We start from the raw sequence: 18,311 nt of genomic DNA on the forward strand, positions 1-18,311 counted from the left end.
GCAAGTCACTGACTTGTTTTTCATCGTTTTCTCATATCACTCTCATTTCTTTTTCTAATTTTTCCTCTACTTCTCTAACTTGCTTTTCCAAATCCTTTTTGAGCTCTTCCATGACCTGAGACCAGTTCATGTTTTTCTTGGAGGCTTTTGATGTAGGCTCTTTGACTTTGTTGACTTCTTCTGGCTGTATGTTTTGGTCTTCTTTATCACCAAAGAAAGATTCCAAAGTCTGAGTCTGAATCTGAGTCCGTTTTCGCTGCCTGGCCATGTTCCCAGCCAACTACTTGACCCTTGAGTTTTTCATTGGGGTATGACTGCTTATAGAGTATAGAGTACTTTGTCCCAAGCATGAGGGGTTGTGCTGTTGTTTTCAGAGCTATTTCTACACAGCAAGCTCTGCCACATCGGCGCTCCACTTCCCCCAAGAACTGCCAACCTGGACCAGACTCAGATCTGAGCAGGCTCTCCACTCCAGCTGGGATCTGCCACTTATTTCCCCCCACCAGGTGGCTCTGGGGCAGAAGCAACTGCAGCTGCAGTTCTGTAGCTGCACCATCTCCATTGCCCCTGGGCGGTGGCTGAATCACGAGCTCCTTTCACTCTGTCCCCGCAGTTTTTTCCCACTAACCTTCTCTGTTGTCTTTGGTGTTTGTGGGTTGAGAAGTCTGGTAACTGCCACAGCTCACTGATTCAGGGTGCTAGGGCCTGTTCCACCCAGCTCCCAGTCTGGTTGGTCTGGGCACAGCCCATGCTGGGCTCTGCTCTGCTCCCAGCTCCTTGTGATAGACCTTACCCAGTGACCATCCAGGCTGTCCTGGGCTAGAGCCCTGCTTCCCTCAGTTAGCAGTTCTAGAATTTGTTCAGAGCCATTTTTATAGGTGTTTGGAGGGTCCTGGGGGAGAGCCCTAGGCAAGTAATTCCCTGCTTTCTAGCTGCTATCTTGGCTCTGCCCCACAGACTTAGTTTTAGAAAAAGAATACTTTATTAAAATGGTACAATAACAACATTTGGAATGAAACATATCCCCAAAAGTATGTGATACACTTTGTTCACAAATACATAAAGACCAGGGGAAAGTGGGCTCGAATTTAGAATGCTTGTGTGACAAAGGGGGAACTTGCAGCTCTTGGTTTCTGAAAGTCCTTTTCTCCCTGTAATGGGATACTTATGAATTTCCCCTGAGGGAGGATGGTTGGGATAGGTTTCTGTTAGGCTCTTTCTAGAGTCTTAAAGCTGCCCTTTCCTCACTGTGTCTGGTTTATCTTTAGTTTCCCAAATAGACATTGCCACTAGTCACCATTATGCCAAGGATGCTACTCAGATGCCTGTGAAAAAGTTCAAATACTCTAGTCCTCCAGAGTTCCCAAAGTTCTCTTCTGAGCAAGAGGAATAGGGAGGGAAGCCGAAGAACTCTCCTCTCCCATTACCCCCAAACTACTCCTTGAGTTTGGCTGGCAGTCTTTCACCATGTGAAAATTATTTCAAACTTGCTTGCTGGTTTAATATAAGCCTAGATAAAGTGACTCAACCAAAGTGAAATATACTTCCTATACAACATCACTCCATTCCATGTAATGGCTTTCAAGGACTTCTAAACTGATCAAGGACTTTTGCACCTAGTCTAAAGCCTTTGACTGGGTCAACCAAAGTGAAACATTAACTGGTTAATATCATTACTTTTAAGTGTGGGTGGGATGATTGCTTTATTCTCTGGACCAACCCCTCCCTTAGATGTATGATTTTTACCTTGCTCTGATTACTTTGATTTGTGTCAGTTCATACAAATCTTTCCATATTTCTCTATATTCATTATGTTTGTCTTTTCTTATAACACTGTGAGACTAGATTGTATTCAAATAAAATAAGTTGTTCAGTCATTCTCAGAGATCAGTTTTCAAGACCTCTAAAAGAGGAGATGATTTAAGATGATGACTGCAGTCAATATTGCAAAAAGACAACCAGGAATATAGTTATTACTACAGTTTTTTTTCAAAATTACAGAATCTAGAACTAGAAGAAGCCTCAAGGGCTTTCCCTACATTTTCTATTTGCTAGATAGACTCTTTAAGAAAATAGCCTATGCATAATAGTGGTTTCCCTGATGGAAAGATGAGAAGAGGACAGTAGTCATAAATTCTACAGTTGAAAGGAATATTTGAAACCATGTAATCTATTTTCCTCATTTTACAGCTAAGGAAACAGACCTAGAGAGTAGAGATGACTTACAAAATTGCATGCAGAAAGTTAGTCAACAAGCACTTACTGTGTGTCAGGCACTGTGTTAAGCAGTTAAGACAGAAACATGCCATCGCCACTTTCAAGGAACACACCTTTTTTTTTGTTTCTTTTTTTATGACATATCTATTTATTTATTTATTTATTTTTAATTTATTCAACATGTTTAGTTTTCAGCATTGATTTTCACAAGAGTTTGGATTATAAATTTTCTCCCCATTTCTACCCTCCCCCCCCACTCCAAGATGGCATATATTCTGGTTTCCCTGTTCCCCAGTCAGCGCTCCCCTCTGTCACCCCACTCCCCTCCCATCCCCTTTTCCCTTCCTTTCTTGTAGGGCATGGGGAGTAATGCTAGTAAGTAACAAATGTATGTTTCAAGCCAAGGGCTTTGACCTCAAATACATTGCTATATCTACTACACTATGTTTCTATAAATAATTCTGTACACAGATTACATCTTCACACTCATGCAATTGATTAAGGGATATAGAACACACAAGATCCTGCTGTAACCTGTTATTTACTGATTCCAATAAAACACGTAACTGTAAAAAAACAGCCTTAAAGTTTACAAAAAGGTGTCTCTTGCATATAATAAAATCATGCAAGACTCTCTGATAGATACAACCACAAAAATAATTTTTTTCAACAATCCTCTAACTACAATTATACAAGTAAAGCAGAAAAGAGAAATATAGGCTCATTAAAATGATTCTGACATCATGGTAGATGTCTCATAATAAATTCAAATGTAAGGGGATCTCAAAAACTGGCAAGGTTCTCAAGATTGTTGGGCATGACACTGTACTGATGGTACTGAGTCTCGGAACACTAGATCCTCTTTAACGAGCCACTCAAAAGAGACTTGCTTAACAACACAGGAAAACCCAAGTGAATAAAGAATAACATTTGCCTATTTTCTAATATGCACTTGGATGGGAAGTCGATTGAGTTCATTTATTAGTACATTCATCTTGCTCAGGCACTGCAGACAATGAACTGAGTCTAAAATTGAATAGGGAGAAATGAGATTGCAGAAGGAATTTCAGTCACTTGGGCAATGCTTTCAGTGATTCTAAGATATACTCTGTTTCAAATGATAATCTTTAAAATAACAATACTCTCCTGGTGACACTATATGGTTGTGAATCATGGAACATCACAATCTTTGAAGAATCAAAAACTAGAGATGACCCAAAGGACAATGAAAGATGCATGGTGAGTGTAAGTAGGGTGAAGCATATTACTAATGACTTGAAGGTAAGAAGTGGTATAAAATACATCCTCTTGATACATGCTGTTATGATTTTTAGCACCCTCTGCCTGCCCCTTTCCATCATCTATTCATTAATTCAACAAGCATTTATTAAGCTTATGCTATGTCCTCTGCATGGTATCAGGACTCCACTGAGAGAAATGAAATGGTCCCTTCCCTCAAGGAACTTACCTCCTTCTATTTAAGAATCTGCTCTTATAGATGTAGAAGGTAGGAAAAATGGCATAGAGGACTAAAGGTCATTTAAAATGTTTATTTTTATTTGTTTTAGGTTGAAATGGCCAAATAAACTATCACCTAGTTGCCAACCTATTGATGATAAGCCTCTCCATTCTTAGGTTGGTTGGCTTACAGGCAGCAGACTCAGTCTGTCACCAGAATAATACCTGAGTCCTCTCCACTGGCACAGCTTTTAAGAACCCAGGGTCATCTGGACATCCCAATGAGGCATCAGAGGAAGGTCTTTGTGCAGGTACGAAAATTTTAAAGTGAAATTATTTTAAGCATCATAAAATCAACTTCAAAACTAAAATGAAGAGAAATCAATCTATTCTCATTTGAAAGGCAGAAATGTTAAAACAATCCTATTTAAATGACTCACAGGTTCCCCCAAAGCACATTTAATTTTTCCTACCACCCACCCAGGGATCCATCAGAGAGAAATTGAATGTGATTCTAGTACAAAAGTACTGTGCACCTTGGGATGACTTAACAAGAATTTGATAGTAATTAAAAACAACTCTCATGCTACAACAGTATGCTGGATCTGGAAGTCATCTGGAAGTCCTACCTGACCAGTACAGCTTTTGAAGTTAGGCTGAGGCCAGGCTTGAGAATAGTTCCCACTCTAGGAACCAATTTTCTTATTTTATGAGTGCCACAAACAAGGCTGCTTGGCCACTCACTCTTTTAGCACCACCTTTATAATCTTCTTTCCATTTACTACATTATCCTCCAGGTGCTCATCTCCGAAATTGACTTTTAACAAATAATATACACTTAGACTAGAACTTCTCCCTGATGAGCTCAGACCATGTTATGGCTATAAATACAACTATACTTGCAACATTTCCTGTTTCATGGGGATGGATTTAGTGGCGTCCCTGTTTTTACAGGAAAAATAAAATGCAAGAAACATGAGTGGCCAAAATGTAAAGTCTTTCAAAGATCCCCAAACAGTGGCAGAAAAAAAAGAAAGAAAGAATAGCAGCACAAGTACAAAGTAGATCTTTTCTCTTGGGCTTTGAAACCCTTATTTACCACTTTGGGTTTACTCCTCTCTCTCAATCTAGGCTGTCACTGACATGTGTGAAAGAGATTTTAGGTGGGGGGGGGGGGGCTCTAAACCTTTTTATGTGTCATGGATCCCTTTAGGCAGTCAGGTAAAGCCCATGGACCCCTTTTCAGAATGGTTTAAGTGCCTAAAACAAAATACATAAGATTACAATGGAAAATGAAGGTCAGTGAAAATAATGTTTGAATTTTTTCCACCTAAATTCACAGAACCTTTGAAATCTATCCACATAACAGGGATTTGGGGGGTACAGTGTATGAAGCAGAAGTCAAGAACACTTGCCTTATGATTGGATCTCTTATCTATAATTCCCCCAATTCTGGCCCTCTGGTATTCTAGAGAAAAGATGGGCTCTATACATCATAGCACCTACCTTCCTAGGTTGTTGTGAGGACCAGATGAGATGATAATTATAAAGTGCTTAGCATGGTGCCTGACGCATAGTAAACACCATATAAATCTTAGTTATTATTATTATTATTATTGTTATAGCCTTCTGGTATTCTAGAGAGATTATGCCTCTTATTAATTATAGCAGCTACCTCACAGGGTTGTAGTGAGAATCAAATGAGTTAATTATAGGTAAAGCTTTATAAACCAGCAAAAGGCTTGACTCTAGCACTTACTTCAAATTTCCCTTAGGATTTCTCATGATCCCTAACCTGTATCCATATCAATACTTATTAACTCACACTTTTCCTTTGGCTTTACAGTTTACAAAGCACTTTTTTTATTTTTTCTAGGTTGAAATGGCCAAATAATCTATCACCTAGTGGCCAACCTATTGATGACAAATAAAATCCCTTTGAGGAAGTCGTAAAAATATTGTTTCCCCATTTTACAGAGGAGGAAATGGAGGCTCAGAAGGGAGAAGTGTGGTCACAATGTTCATAAATATCTAAGGTGGGATATGAACCTCCATTTCCTGACTTCACAATCCAGCAGCCTTTCCAATATTCCACACTGCATTATTATTCAGCATTGTTAATAAGGAACAATTAAAGTAATGCTTCCAGGTCTTTAAAGGTAGAATCGCTGTTAGCAATAACAGAGTTAATAGTGCTTTCCCCAGGGATATGAGTGGGATCGGCCACAGGGAAAACATGTGAAGTGATTGGGTTTCAATCCGGCTGGACCTGCTGTTGTATGAGAAGGCCCAAATCTTCAAGACCTAGAATCTAATCACTTCAGCTCTGGTGATATACAAACTGCCAGCAGAGTTCCTCAGTAACATGGCTATTGGTTTTCTTTAAAGAGAATTGACCTTTATAAGAAATAGGCTTCTTTGGGGACCTAGCTTCACTTTGTGATGACCTACTTTCACTTAGGTGACTCAGGCTGTAAAAACTTTCCCCAAGAAACTAATCTCATTTATGCATTTATGGTCTCATGCAATTTTTATTGCACAACATTTTCTGTTCTAGGTCTTTGTGCTATGGACAGGCCCTGGCATACTTAAAGGGAGTGGCTTAGTTGAGTTCCCCTGCCCCCACCAAAGGAAACTCAGAAAGTTTTTATTTGTCAAGAACTTGCACAGAATTTAACCTATAAAAATAAAATGGATGGTTTTTTTTGTTTGTTTTGTTTTGTTTTGTCCATGAGGGTGGAAAATTGGAAAAATATGCAGCCCTGTGATATATGTGTTAAAGACCCAGGATGGCAGGATAGGAAATCTTGGCTGAATTTTCAGATACAGTTTTCTTCCTCCTTGGATTCCACTCCTATCTGGCAGGAAGGGCCCTGCCCACATTCTTCCTTGGAAATCCTTTCCAAGATTCTATTCATTTCCACACCAGTTCTTTTCTCTTAGTCATATCTCTTTAGACTTATCTAATCATTTCCTAACCAATGATTCTCTGACACCTGTAACATACATAATGAAGCCCTTCTCACCAGCAAGTCATGACAGCCTTAGCTTTTTCAAAAGCACAGCTGAGGTGCGCCTCCTACATAAAGACTTTCATGATTCCCTTAGTTATTTGTACTTCTTCCTTGAAATTACATTGTATCACTTTACATATACTTTTGTCCTTAATTACTTCTAGACCTTTTACATCTTCCCCTAGCAGAATGTAAGCCCATGGAGGACAAGGAATTTCTTGTTTTTTACCTCAAGTGCCTAGCCCGTGCCTTGCCAAAATCCTACTTATAATTGGATGAGTTTGACTATATTGCTGACACATGTTCACCCAATCCATGACCTCTTAGTCAACTGTTTTAGTGTTGGTCAGTTCTAACAGGTAGGAAGCTCTTGTAACCTCCACACATAATGCCTGTTTACTATTTAATACACAATAATATATGTATTACAAAGTGACTATAAAAAAGGATCTTCCATGTTCAAAGTTGGAAGTCCAACAATATAGTTACCCTGCTGCAACAGTACCAGCAAGATGTGCAGCATTAAGGTTTAAAAAAAAAGGGTTCTAACAAAGGGAAGAATAGAAAGAAGGGCTCTGAAGGTAAGGGTTGAGAGGGCTAGAGCCTCTCACCACTATTAGTTCTGTGTAGCTCTTCATTTTTGTTTCCTTCTGAAGTTCCAGAATTTCACCTGCCTTCTTCTCTTTCCAATTCTACCACCTATGGCATTTGACTAAGGATTCTTCCCTGACTCTTTGTGGAACAAAATACAGTCCCAAACTTCTTCCTTACCTTCTGGTCCCTGAAATAAGCAAATATCCCTTTTAAGTTTTTCAAAGGGCTTTTGCTGCCAATAATGGTGGTGGGACCCTAAAGTGGAAAAATAAAGCCTCTCTCTCTCTCTCTCTCTCTCTCTCTCTCTCTCTCTCTCTCTCTCTCTCTCTCTCTCTCTCTCTTTCTCTCTTCAAAAATCTAACTTAGATTCTACCAGGAAAGACAAAGACTGACAAAAGGTGATGGTTTTGATGTGGGAAGAAGACTTATGTACATTTCAGTAAAAAAAAAAAACCAAACATAAAATCTCACACTAACTGGGGCAGGATTCTAGCAGAACAGTTTAAGATAGTAGGAGTAAAGTAATGAAAAATGAGTTAACTGAAGAAAATGAGAAGCCAGGCAGTTTTGCCCTCCTACCATCTCTTAACAGGACTCAACCTGACTCCTTGCAGAAACCATGCTTCACAAACTGCGCTGGGGAAAAGTGACTAGAACTGGGGGCATTAGTGTGGTATTGATACCAGCCAATACTGGGATCTATTGCAAGCAGTGAAGAGCAAGGGAAGCTCAAGGAAGACTAATGTAGGAGGAAGAGGGATTCTTGTAATAACCCATTTGAATTAGGGAAAAGTATTAGTTCTGAAATCTTAAGTCCTGGTTTTGGGTCACAGCTGCAAAACTCATTAGCTGTATGAACCTGGGTAAGTCATTTAATCTTGCTTTAGTTTCCTCACCTGTAAAAGGAAGGAGCTGGATTAGATGACCTCTGAGGTCCTGTCCAGCTACACATCTGTGATCCTATGGACCTAAGATCTATAAAATGTTGATACTCTTATGTTACCTATCTCACAGGATTGTGTAAGGTAAGCACTTTGTAAACCTTAAAGCATTATAAATGAGTAAGCTGTTAAATGAGTAAATATGGCAGAGGAAGAAATGGTTAATATTGGAGAGGTTATGGAACAGTAGGCACATAAGATGTTTTTGGTGAAGCTGTGAACTGGGCCAACCATTCAGGAAAGCTATTTGGATCTATGCCAAGAAGGTGGTTAAAATGCCCATGCTCTTTGGCCAAGACATCCCCTCATTAGGCACAAGGAGGAGTTCAAAGACAGAAAGAAAATTTCCATATGTATCCCAATATCCATAGCAACACTCTTAGCAGGACATAGAAGTAGCAGCAATGCAATGCACAACATTTGGTAAATGGCTAGATAAATGAATGGAATAGAACATCATTACTCTGTCAAAAAAATTACGAATGTGAAGAATTCAAAGAAGTATTGGGAGTTTTAAATGAATTAATGTTGAGTGAAATAAGCAGAACCAGGAAAAGCAGACAGATACAGATGGACAGACGGGTGGATGAATAGATATATAGATAAATAGATGATAAAGATATATATGTTTGTATCTATAAAATAAAACATTGTTAAGAGAAAAAAACCCATAAAAATGAACACTGAGTAATTATAATGTCCAAGCTTGTCCTTGAAGAAGAGACCAGGAGTTGCACCTTCTTTTCTTTGCTGAAATGGTCGGACTATGCTTTAAGGGACATTATGTGTACTGTTAGATTTGTTAAATGTGTTAGTTTGGCTGAACTGCTTTCTCAGACACACCCGCATATCCTCCCCATCACTCTGCCCCTGTCCTGTCCCCTACTGTCTTCTTATTTTGTTTTAAATTTGGTTTTACATCAGATGGCTCTCTAGGTGGAGAGGGAAGACAGATATATTTGGAAATTAAGATAATATAAAAATAAAAGATCAATCAAAATTGTAAAATTTTAAGGGGCGAGTTGTCGTTTTTATATAAAGGACAAATCTAACTTAGGCAAACAAATGAGGACTTGTCTGTATATGAAATTTAGGCACTTAATAAAACAAACAAAATTCTTCAATATAGATTTACTTTTATGATCTTTCACACTTAAATTCTCCATTGAGTTTGACCAAATATTCTAGTTCAGTTATCTGTACAGCTGAGAATACCCTTAAAATAGAAATCTCTCAGACAGAAAATGAATATCTACTCTTTACTCCACCTATTTTTAGCATGTTTATACTGATCGAAATCATTTTGGGAGGAGGAGGAATGCTTCAATCTACTTCCATATCTCACGTCTAGAGGCAATTATTTCTACCACTTAAGCTAAAATGCTTATCTGTACCAGGGTTTTGGCATCAACTATGAAGCCTATATTTCTGCCTATATCCTCTCTATTCTCACCTTTTCACTTATTCCGGTTTTCTAGATTTTCATCATCTCAATTCAAGCTCAAAAAATTCTAGGAATTTGTCAAGCAGTAGGATAAAGAAGTCCTAAGAGTCAAAAGCCCTAAGTTACAAGTAGATCCAATGCTACCACCAATTAACAATGCTCACAACCAAGTCACTTTATGTCTCTGTGTCTTAGATTCTTAACATAAAATAAGAGAGCTACATTTGATGACCTCTAAGCTCATTTCTACCTGCAATATTCTATCATTCTTGAAAAGGGGCTAGATTTCAGAACAGTATGAGAAAAATTCTGGCTGAATGCTATGTACTTAGAACCTCAGAAATGGCAAAGAACTATGGTGGTCAACTGTTTATAATTTATTTTTTAATATTTCAATTTTAGTATTTCAACTATTTATCTTCAATTTTATTTCAATCACATTTTAAATTTTAATATTTTAATCATTTGTTTTTACTATCTCCTCAGAACCATCAGTTTGCTTCCAGTGTTTTTAATTAGATAGAATTGTGATTATATTAGTTACCAACATGACAGTCCTTGCCCTTCAGCATTACACATACAATATGCATATATATTTGTGTGTTCATATTGCATATATTGTACAGATGTGTATATATATATTATGTATATATATGTGTAGCTATATCCATATTTTGTGGTTGTTGTTAAGTAATTTTTCAGTCTGTCTGACTCTCTGTGACTCCACTTGGGATTTTCTTGGAAGCGAGATACTGGCGTGGTTTGGCAATTCCTTCTCCAACTATTTTTACAGATGAGGAAATTGAGACAAATAGGGTTAAGTGACTTTCCCAGGGTCATCTGTCACACAGCTAGTAAGCTTTCTGAAGCAAGATTCGAACTCAGGAAGATGAATCTCCCTGACTCCAAGCCCAGTGCTCTATGCAACTTAACTTCTTTCTTTCTTTCTTTCTTTCCTTCTCTCTCTCTCTCCCTCTCTCTCCCCTTCCCTCCCTTCTTATCTGTCTTCCCCCACCCCAATATTTGCATCTAGTTAATTTAAGCCTAGTGGATTTTTTAAAAGTCATTTCTACCATTCTTACTACCTGGAAACTGAACTATCTTAGTCAGAAGAGCAAATTTCTTACCCTTGGTCTAGGCCTCTTTTATTTACAACTACCCTGTAATTCATTTTGGAGTAAATTTCGTCAAAAGATTGCAGACAAACTTCGATATCACTATTCTTTAGCTCTTGAGATTTCTTATAAGGTTTCCATCAGGGAAAAGTTGGTTGAGAATCTGTAACAAGGATGTAAGGACGATTATCTCTCTTCTTACGACAGTTTAAAGATTCTAAAGTTTATTTTCTCTTGAATTTCTCTTTAAATTAGGAAATGCAAGAAAGAAACAGCTACTTTTAGTTAATAAAACGCTTTTAGTATTAGCAAATATGCCCACATGCTGGTTTTAAGACACTATTCCCCAACATCCCCCTCCCCAAAATGGAAGAATTTTAATGGGCCAAATGATATCTAAAGTTCTGTTTCCTACTCTTAAAGTAGAAGTTCCTAACCTGGGTACACAAGGATAGATATAAGGAAGTTCTTAAACTTGGATGGAAAAAAAATGCATCTTTATTTTCAATATCCTCTAGATGAAATTTAGTATTTCCTTCAATTTTGAATGTAGCCAACAAAATATTATTCTGAGGAGTCTAGGCAAAGACCATCAAAGTAGTCTATGAAACAAAAAAGAGTTTAATTACACCTGCTTTGCATGAATCCCATCTCTATTATCCAATCTCAGCTGGATAAACAGAAAGAGCTCTTCCCCTTCCTGACTCCCACAATCCCTTCTCTTTCATATTCACTCTCTCCTTGTGTACATATTCCTTTCCCTATTATCTACAAACATGTCCAGGCTCACCTTGATCCTTAAATGTTCATTCCACTCTGCCATTCCCAAAGCTATTATTTTATATGTCCTTTCTCTCAAAGTCAAACTCCTAGAAAGTTTTCTAGTGCTTCAATTTTCTCACCTACGATTCACTTCCTAATCCCTTTTGAAACAATTGATTCTACCACTCAATGAAAATTTATTTTTCCAAGAGTTCCAAAGATCCCTTAAGTAATAAATCTAATGGCTTTTTCCTCCCTCTTTATTCTACTTGGCCACTATGAACTCACCCCCCCAACCCTCTTGGACATCTTTTTTCTTGGCTTTTATGAAATTGCTCTCAGATCTCACCCTACTTGTATGTACTCTTCCTCAGGCTCCTTTGCTAGATCAGAATTCCTCTTTTATCCACTAAGTATAGGCATCTATCAAGGTCGTATCCTGGACCCTCTTCTCTTCCCTTTACCATCTTTCCCTTGGTGATTTCATCAGCTCCTGGGGATTTAAGTGTCAGGTCTAAGCAGACAATTCCCACCTCAATAGACTCAAACAAAATTTACTTCTTGAATTCCAATCCTACATCATCACCTCCCTATTAGATGTCTATGTGGATTTTTCATAGGCATGTGACGTCTAGCATGTCCAAACTAAACCTTTCCCACTCTTCTCCATTTTTGTTTTTTGTACCACCATCTTTTTGGTGACAGAGATTCACAACCTTGGCGTCATCTTGGTTCTTTCCTTTTCCTCAATCAGTTGTCAAGTTTTGTCAGTTCTATCTCCACAACATTTCTCATATTCATCCCCTTGTTTCTACCCACACTTCTGGTTTAGGCCTTCCATCACCTCTCATCTGCATTATTAAAATAGCCTCAAAATTGGTCTTCCTACATGCAGGCTTTCCTCTATCCAATCCATCCTCCACATAGCTACCCAGCTGATATTCCTTAAGCACAAGTCTTACCATGCCACTCCCCTACTCACTAAATCCTAGTAGCTCCTCATTGCTTCTAGGATAAACTATTTGGTTCCTCTATTTGGTATTTAAAGTGCTTCACAATCAGAATCCAATCTATCTTTCCAGACTGATTTTGTTTTACTTCTACTTACTCTTTCTATATTCCAGGTGATCTGGCCTGCATTCTATCTTCTACCTCAATGCCTTTGCAGAGGCTATTCCAAATGCTAAGAATATTTCCCCTTCTTACATTGGCTTCTTGTAATCCCTAGCTCTTTTCAAGGTTCATCTTTAGGTTCTGCCTGTTTCTAGGAGACTTTCATGATCTCCCTAGTTGTTTGTCTCCTCTCATCCCAACAATTACTCTTCATTGATTTTGATTTACCTATGTACATGCTATTTCCTCGTTGAAAGGTAGCAACTATTTCATGCCCTATACATAGAAGGTGTTTAATAAATGCTTGCTGAATTGAACCGAATACTTCCAGTGCAGATGAACTCATGAAGCACCCATTCCAAGGTATGTTTTGGGAACTTAAATCTATTTAGCTTTGGAAACATGTTGGGATAACTTTCAAGTCTGGAAATTTAGCCTATAGTCAAGACTACAAGTAAAAGACATTGCACACACACACATATACATACATACGCATATATACATATATACACACACATACACATACATACCTATATACACACATATACATACATATATATTTAAATACATACATATATATGTGTATGTATGTATACACATACACATTTAGGGCATCACATTGCTATATCTACTGCAACCCCACTCCAACCAATTTAACTTTCCTAATCTCAAGAACTCCCATTTTCTCACTTTGAAACCCAATTAGGGTTAAGTATTAAATTGAGTAGAGTTTTAAATTTTCTTAAATTGCAGCAAATATGCTCAACTTAACCAGAAACATGTAATTGTACTTCTCTAGAAGGTACCATTAGAAACTACAGACATATTTCATAGAGGTTCAGGACTCTACATTGTTGGGTTATGTCACTTTTTTTTCTTGTCTAGAGATTGAAAATGTGAAGCATATTAAAATCTCCAAAGATCATAGGGTTTAGAGCTGGAAGGGGACTTAGAGATAATTTAATTCACCTCCTCTCTTCAAAGATGAGAACACTGAAGTCCAAATTTAAAATTTAATTGACTTGCCCCAAGGGCATACATTCAATAGGTGGTAATGTCAAGTTTCCAATCCAAGTTTTCTAACTGCAAACCTAGTGCTCTTTCTACTTAAGTAAAATTGGTTAGACATTTTCCCTGAATGCTCCAGCTACTTTCTTACAAGGTTATCCTGCACCAGCACACACCAGTCTCCTTCCACCTCTGGCCTTAATCTCGTACATATTGGTATTCAAATATTAAATTGATGCTAATCAAGACCTTGTCTTTCCACAAATTTAACTCAGGAAATGTGAAATGCTGGGTAGCCATACCTTCTCAAGTTGGATTTTGAACCAATGATGAAGAGATGAAGAATCACAAAGATGATTATTTTGGTCATAATGTCAGGCTCCCAAAATGGCAGGTATAAGCAGAAGCCAAAGAATATTCTTCATGTACACAATTATGGAACACATCTGCCTGTTAAGCCATACACAAGATTATAAGCATGGATGTATTCTTCATGTTGTAGGGTGTCATTGATCCACTTTGCTTTGTTTACTAAAAGTGCTGATGGATTTGTGATATGTTTTCTAAAATTTTATCTCTCTTGTTGAACAATTCTAGACATTAGAGGGACAGTTGATTGTGGCTAGGAGTGAAGACCATGACCACCACAGAATCCTATTCTTTGAGTGAAACTAGTTTCTGTGTTATTCAAACCTATAATTTTGATCCCATTCTATCAACAAGATGTCATAAAAAAAGAGAACTGAATTTAGAATAATAAAACTTGGGTTAGTATCTTTCCTCTGGCACTTTTACACTGTGACCCTACATAAGTCATTTGATGTCTCTGAGACTCAGTTTCTTCATCTCCAAAAGGAGGGGACTGGGTGAAATTCTCCCAAACATGCCTTTCAACTTGAAAGTTCTGTAATGCCTAGTTGACTGTACCACAGAACTAAAGATCTCGGACATATTTTTGAGGCAGTTAAGTTTTAGATTTAGACAGGATAACCAAATTGAGATGTTTTGAAGACAACTGGATATGGGAGAGGTCAGAACTTGACATACAGATCCAAGAGCTTCTGGGAGCCACTCACATACCAGCAGAAGTTTCCAGAGGGTAAAGGACAATCTGCTTAGGACTAAGTCTTAAGATATTTATATAAACAATGCGCAAATATAAGAAATATTGAAAAATAAGATTTCAGCAAAGATAGGGAAAGGGGTCCAAAAAGTAAAACCCAAATAAACATGGAAATTCTAGAGTAAAGAGTTCTATAAGGGCATGACTAATAAGGTTGAGTGTCCCTGAGAGGTGCAGAAAAATTGAAAACAAGGAAAAATATGTATTTGCCCAGGAAAGAAGACTTCTTCAAAAAATGTGTGAAATCAGAGGTCAGGTATATAGAGTGAACTTAATAAATAATTGAATTGAAGTTTTATAAAGCATCAAGGAATGGATGCAATCAATTTAGGCTACCCAATAAATATGGCCGTGGCGGGTGGGGGAGAGGAGGGTGGAGAAATGGAGTACTAGTTGGAAGGTGAGATGGGTGGTGATCATCAAATAAAAATGTGGGTTCCTTTCTTTTTCTCTTTTCAAGAAAAGGAAGGCCTGAGGCTAAGTGAGAAAGACAGAAGAATGGGAAAGAAGAGGTCAATAATTCTAGAGAGAAGGGAAAAGGTCATGAGAGTGAACATAATAAGGTCAAGGCCTCTCCTGAGGTGGGAAGGGATGGGACCTTAAACAGGGCAAGAGGTATACACTTTTTGAAGATAATTATGTTACCCTTTTCTCATAAACTGAAGAACAGATGAAAGGGGGAAGACATATCTGATTCTGTATAGTAATGAAAACAGACTTGAAACATCACCTTGCTGTCCTCTTCAAACTAAAGCATTCAAAACTTTTTAAAAACTCTCCTGTGTAAGTGTTACTTTCCAAGCTGTTTCTCTTTCTTACAGACCCACATCAAAATCAGTCCCATCTTCCCTCCATTAATTCTGCATGGATTCCCAGAACCAGTCATCACTAGGTTCTCTTTCAGATGCTTCTGATGTGGGCTCAAATTCAAAACTGCCTCCTTCAGCCTTGCAGTATCTTATTACTGATGCTGATAGCCTGTAGTTTAGTTGAGTCTCCATTCTCAGATTTAAATCTGAGCTAAACTTGACTGGGGGTGCGTTGGCAATTCTGGCATTATAGACTGAATACCAAATGCTCCAGATCCAGCTCACATCACAAAACAGAAACTGAAGCACCCGGATCCAGGTTATGCAAACTCCAAAGAGGAGGGGTGAAGAGAAAAAGCCCAAATCAAGCAAACCAACCAACCTGCAGAAAATAAGGTTGTATCTGGAATTCATTCCTTTATTTGTCATTCTCAGTGTATGATGCAACATAAAGTTGCCCAATTTTTATTTGCTCTTTTTTTTTCCTTTTCCGGTCTATGCTAAAGCTCTCCAACCCATAAAATCCCATTTAAAAAGAGAGAGAGAAACTCCCACCCCAAGAAATTTATGCTACAGTCTAAGTGACACAATATGGTCAGAGGTGACCCCACCCACACCTGCAAGAGTCATGCTTACAAAAGATTGTGTGTGTTGGAGGGGAGGGAAGGGAAGGAGCAGAAAAAAAGCAACGCCAGAGTCATTTTTACCCTCCTCCCAGTTTTCTCACACCCACCTGGTTTGGAAGCTGCCAAAGATCCTAAACCTGGACTGGGAGCCTGTCCTCACTGCAAAGTGTGTGTGTGTTGAGGGGAGGCCCACAAAAATTCATACTCTCAGTCTTCTGTCTTCCTCCTTGAATTCCCCCTTATAACCTCTCCTTCCAGTCCCTAAGTAGAAGCCTAGAGGTGCAATCTCTCATGGTCAGCGACTCACAGAGGTAGCTACACCTTTTCCCAGCCAACAAAATGGCAGGTTAGCAACAGGCGAGGCTGAACAGAGCGTCGCTTTGCTCTAGGCTTCAGCCGCCCTGATGGCATGGCCCTTCTCCAGGAGCTCTGGCCACCCCATCTCCAACCAAAGGCGAGCAACCCCTTTCCCCTCCAAAATGCCGACCCATTCCCCATTTTGGATCCTTCTCCCTTTGCTCCTATCTCAAGCAACAGGCAGCGAGTATCGGTACACGGAAACCGGGAGCCAGGTAGATAATGTAACAGGTGCCAGGGCAAGCAGGGGACCAGGCCACGCTGGGTGGGCTCCACCACGGTGGCTGCGGTTTGGAGTCGGGGTGGGGGAGGGAGGTTGGCGGTGGAGAAAAAAGAGGGTAAGCAAAGGGATTTGGAGGGAGGAGGGAGAGGACGGAGAGCGAGCAGAGGAGCAGGGCACCGGGGGTTACAGAGTCTGGCATGGACAGAAGAATGTTTCTTCGTTGACTGCCTGTCCTCTCGCGACCCTGGTACCCTGGTCCCCACCTTCACCTACCCCCTCCCCAGCTCGCTTTCCTGACCCTCTTCCAGGCACTTTCGCCCGCTGCCCACTTACAATCTCCAGGCAGACGAAGGCTCCCGAGTAGGTCCGGAGAATATCGGGTCCCACAGGCAGGGTGACCCGGGGCGCAGGGAAAGACACCGCGGGGTTGGGGGTCGGTGGCATAGGCGCTCCGCCGGCCGACATGCTGCTGCTGCTGCCGCTGCTACCGCCGCCGCTGCTGCCACCGCCGCTGCTGCTGCTGCTGCTGCCCCTGCTGCCCCTGCTGGGTGTGCAAAGGCTGCGCGACACCCGCCTCCACGGCTGCCAGTGCTGCCACCGTTCAGGCTGGCGCAGGGATTGCTGCTCTCCGCGCGGGGTCCCAGGCGCGCCGTGAAGGGAAAGCAAGGGAAGGGAAAGGAAAGGAAGGGAGTGGGGAGACGCGGCTGAGTAGCAGAGGCACTTCCCTTCAGGCAGGCGGGGACAGCTTGCGCCCCGTCACGTGGGCCCAGGTGAGCCCCGATCCCCCTGGGTGTTCTCCTTGAGTCACGTGTGCCCAGGGTTGGCACAGGTGCCGCTGCTCAGGCCCTGCCGGTGCACAGCCTTCTGTTGGCTGTCTCGTTTCCACCCGCTTTTCTCTCTCCCCGGATTTCGGGCACTCAATGAGCAACTCTCTGGAGCACCAGGACCTCCTCCCACCATAGATCGAAGGGAGGTCCACAAAACCTATTGTCTCTTTCTTTCTTCTTCTTCTTCCTCCCACCCCCTTCCACTTCCTTTCTCCCAATACTTTGACCCACTTAGTAGTTAGATGGAGCACAAGACGCTCACTACCTGCCAAGGTGACCTAGGAAGTGACATCATATGCTACTTCCAAAAGACTGTATTATTTTTAGGAGTTGGTGGGAAGAGGTTAAGAGGATTTTCTAATTTTAACTTTTTATTTTGTAAAATCACATTTTCTCTCTTGGAGTTAAAGAAATTATTTCGCAGTGATAATCATACATATTTAAAATGCATCTCCTTTGTTCTTGAAGACACTGCTTAAAAAAGTATTTTTCCCCTAATTTCCCGTTCTTTATGCTTTATCGTTGTTCATTTGTTTCAGTCCTATCCGACTCTTCCTGACCCATTTGGGGTTTTCTTGGCAAAGATACTGGAGTGATTTGCCATTTCCTTCTCCAGTTCATCTTTCACTCACAAGGGACTGAGGCAAACAGGGTTAAGTGACTTGTTCACACAGCTAGTA

The 18,311-nt window shown here is 40.0% G+C and overlaps 1 protein-coding gene across 1 annotated transcript in view; it reads right to left on the minus strand.

The window, feature by feature from the left end:
- Nucleotides 1-17,558, minus strand: part of MAL2 (mal, T cell differentiation protein 2) — a 34,848-nt gene extending 17,290 nt beyond the window's left edge. Inside the window, exon 1 of the mRNA XM_036741203.1 lies at nucleotides 17,138-17,558. Within this exon, the coding sequence (XP_036597098.1) occupies nucleotides 17,138-17,269 (132 nt within the window). The 5' untranslated portion in view covers nucleotides 17,270-17,558. The remainder of the gene's footprint in view (nucleotides 1-17,137) is intronic.
- Between the last annotated feature and the right edge of the window lie 753 nt (nucleotides 17,559-18,311).

This window comes from Trichosurus vulpecula, chromosome 1 (assembly GCF_011100635.1).
Source record: "Trichosurus vulpecula isolate mTriVul1 chromosome 1, mTriVul1.pri, whole genome shotgun sequence".
Taxonomy (NCBI): domain Eukaryota; kingdom Metazoa; phylum Chordata; class Mammalia; order Diprotodontia; family Phalangeridae; genus Trichosurus; species Trichosurus vulpecula.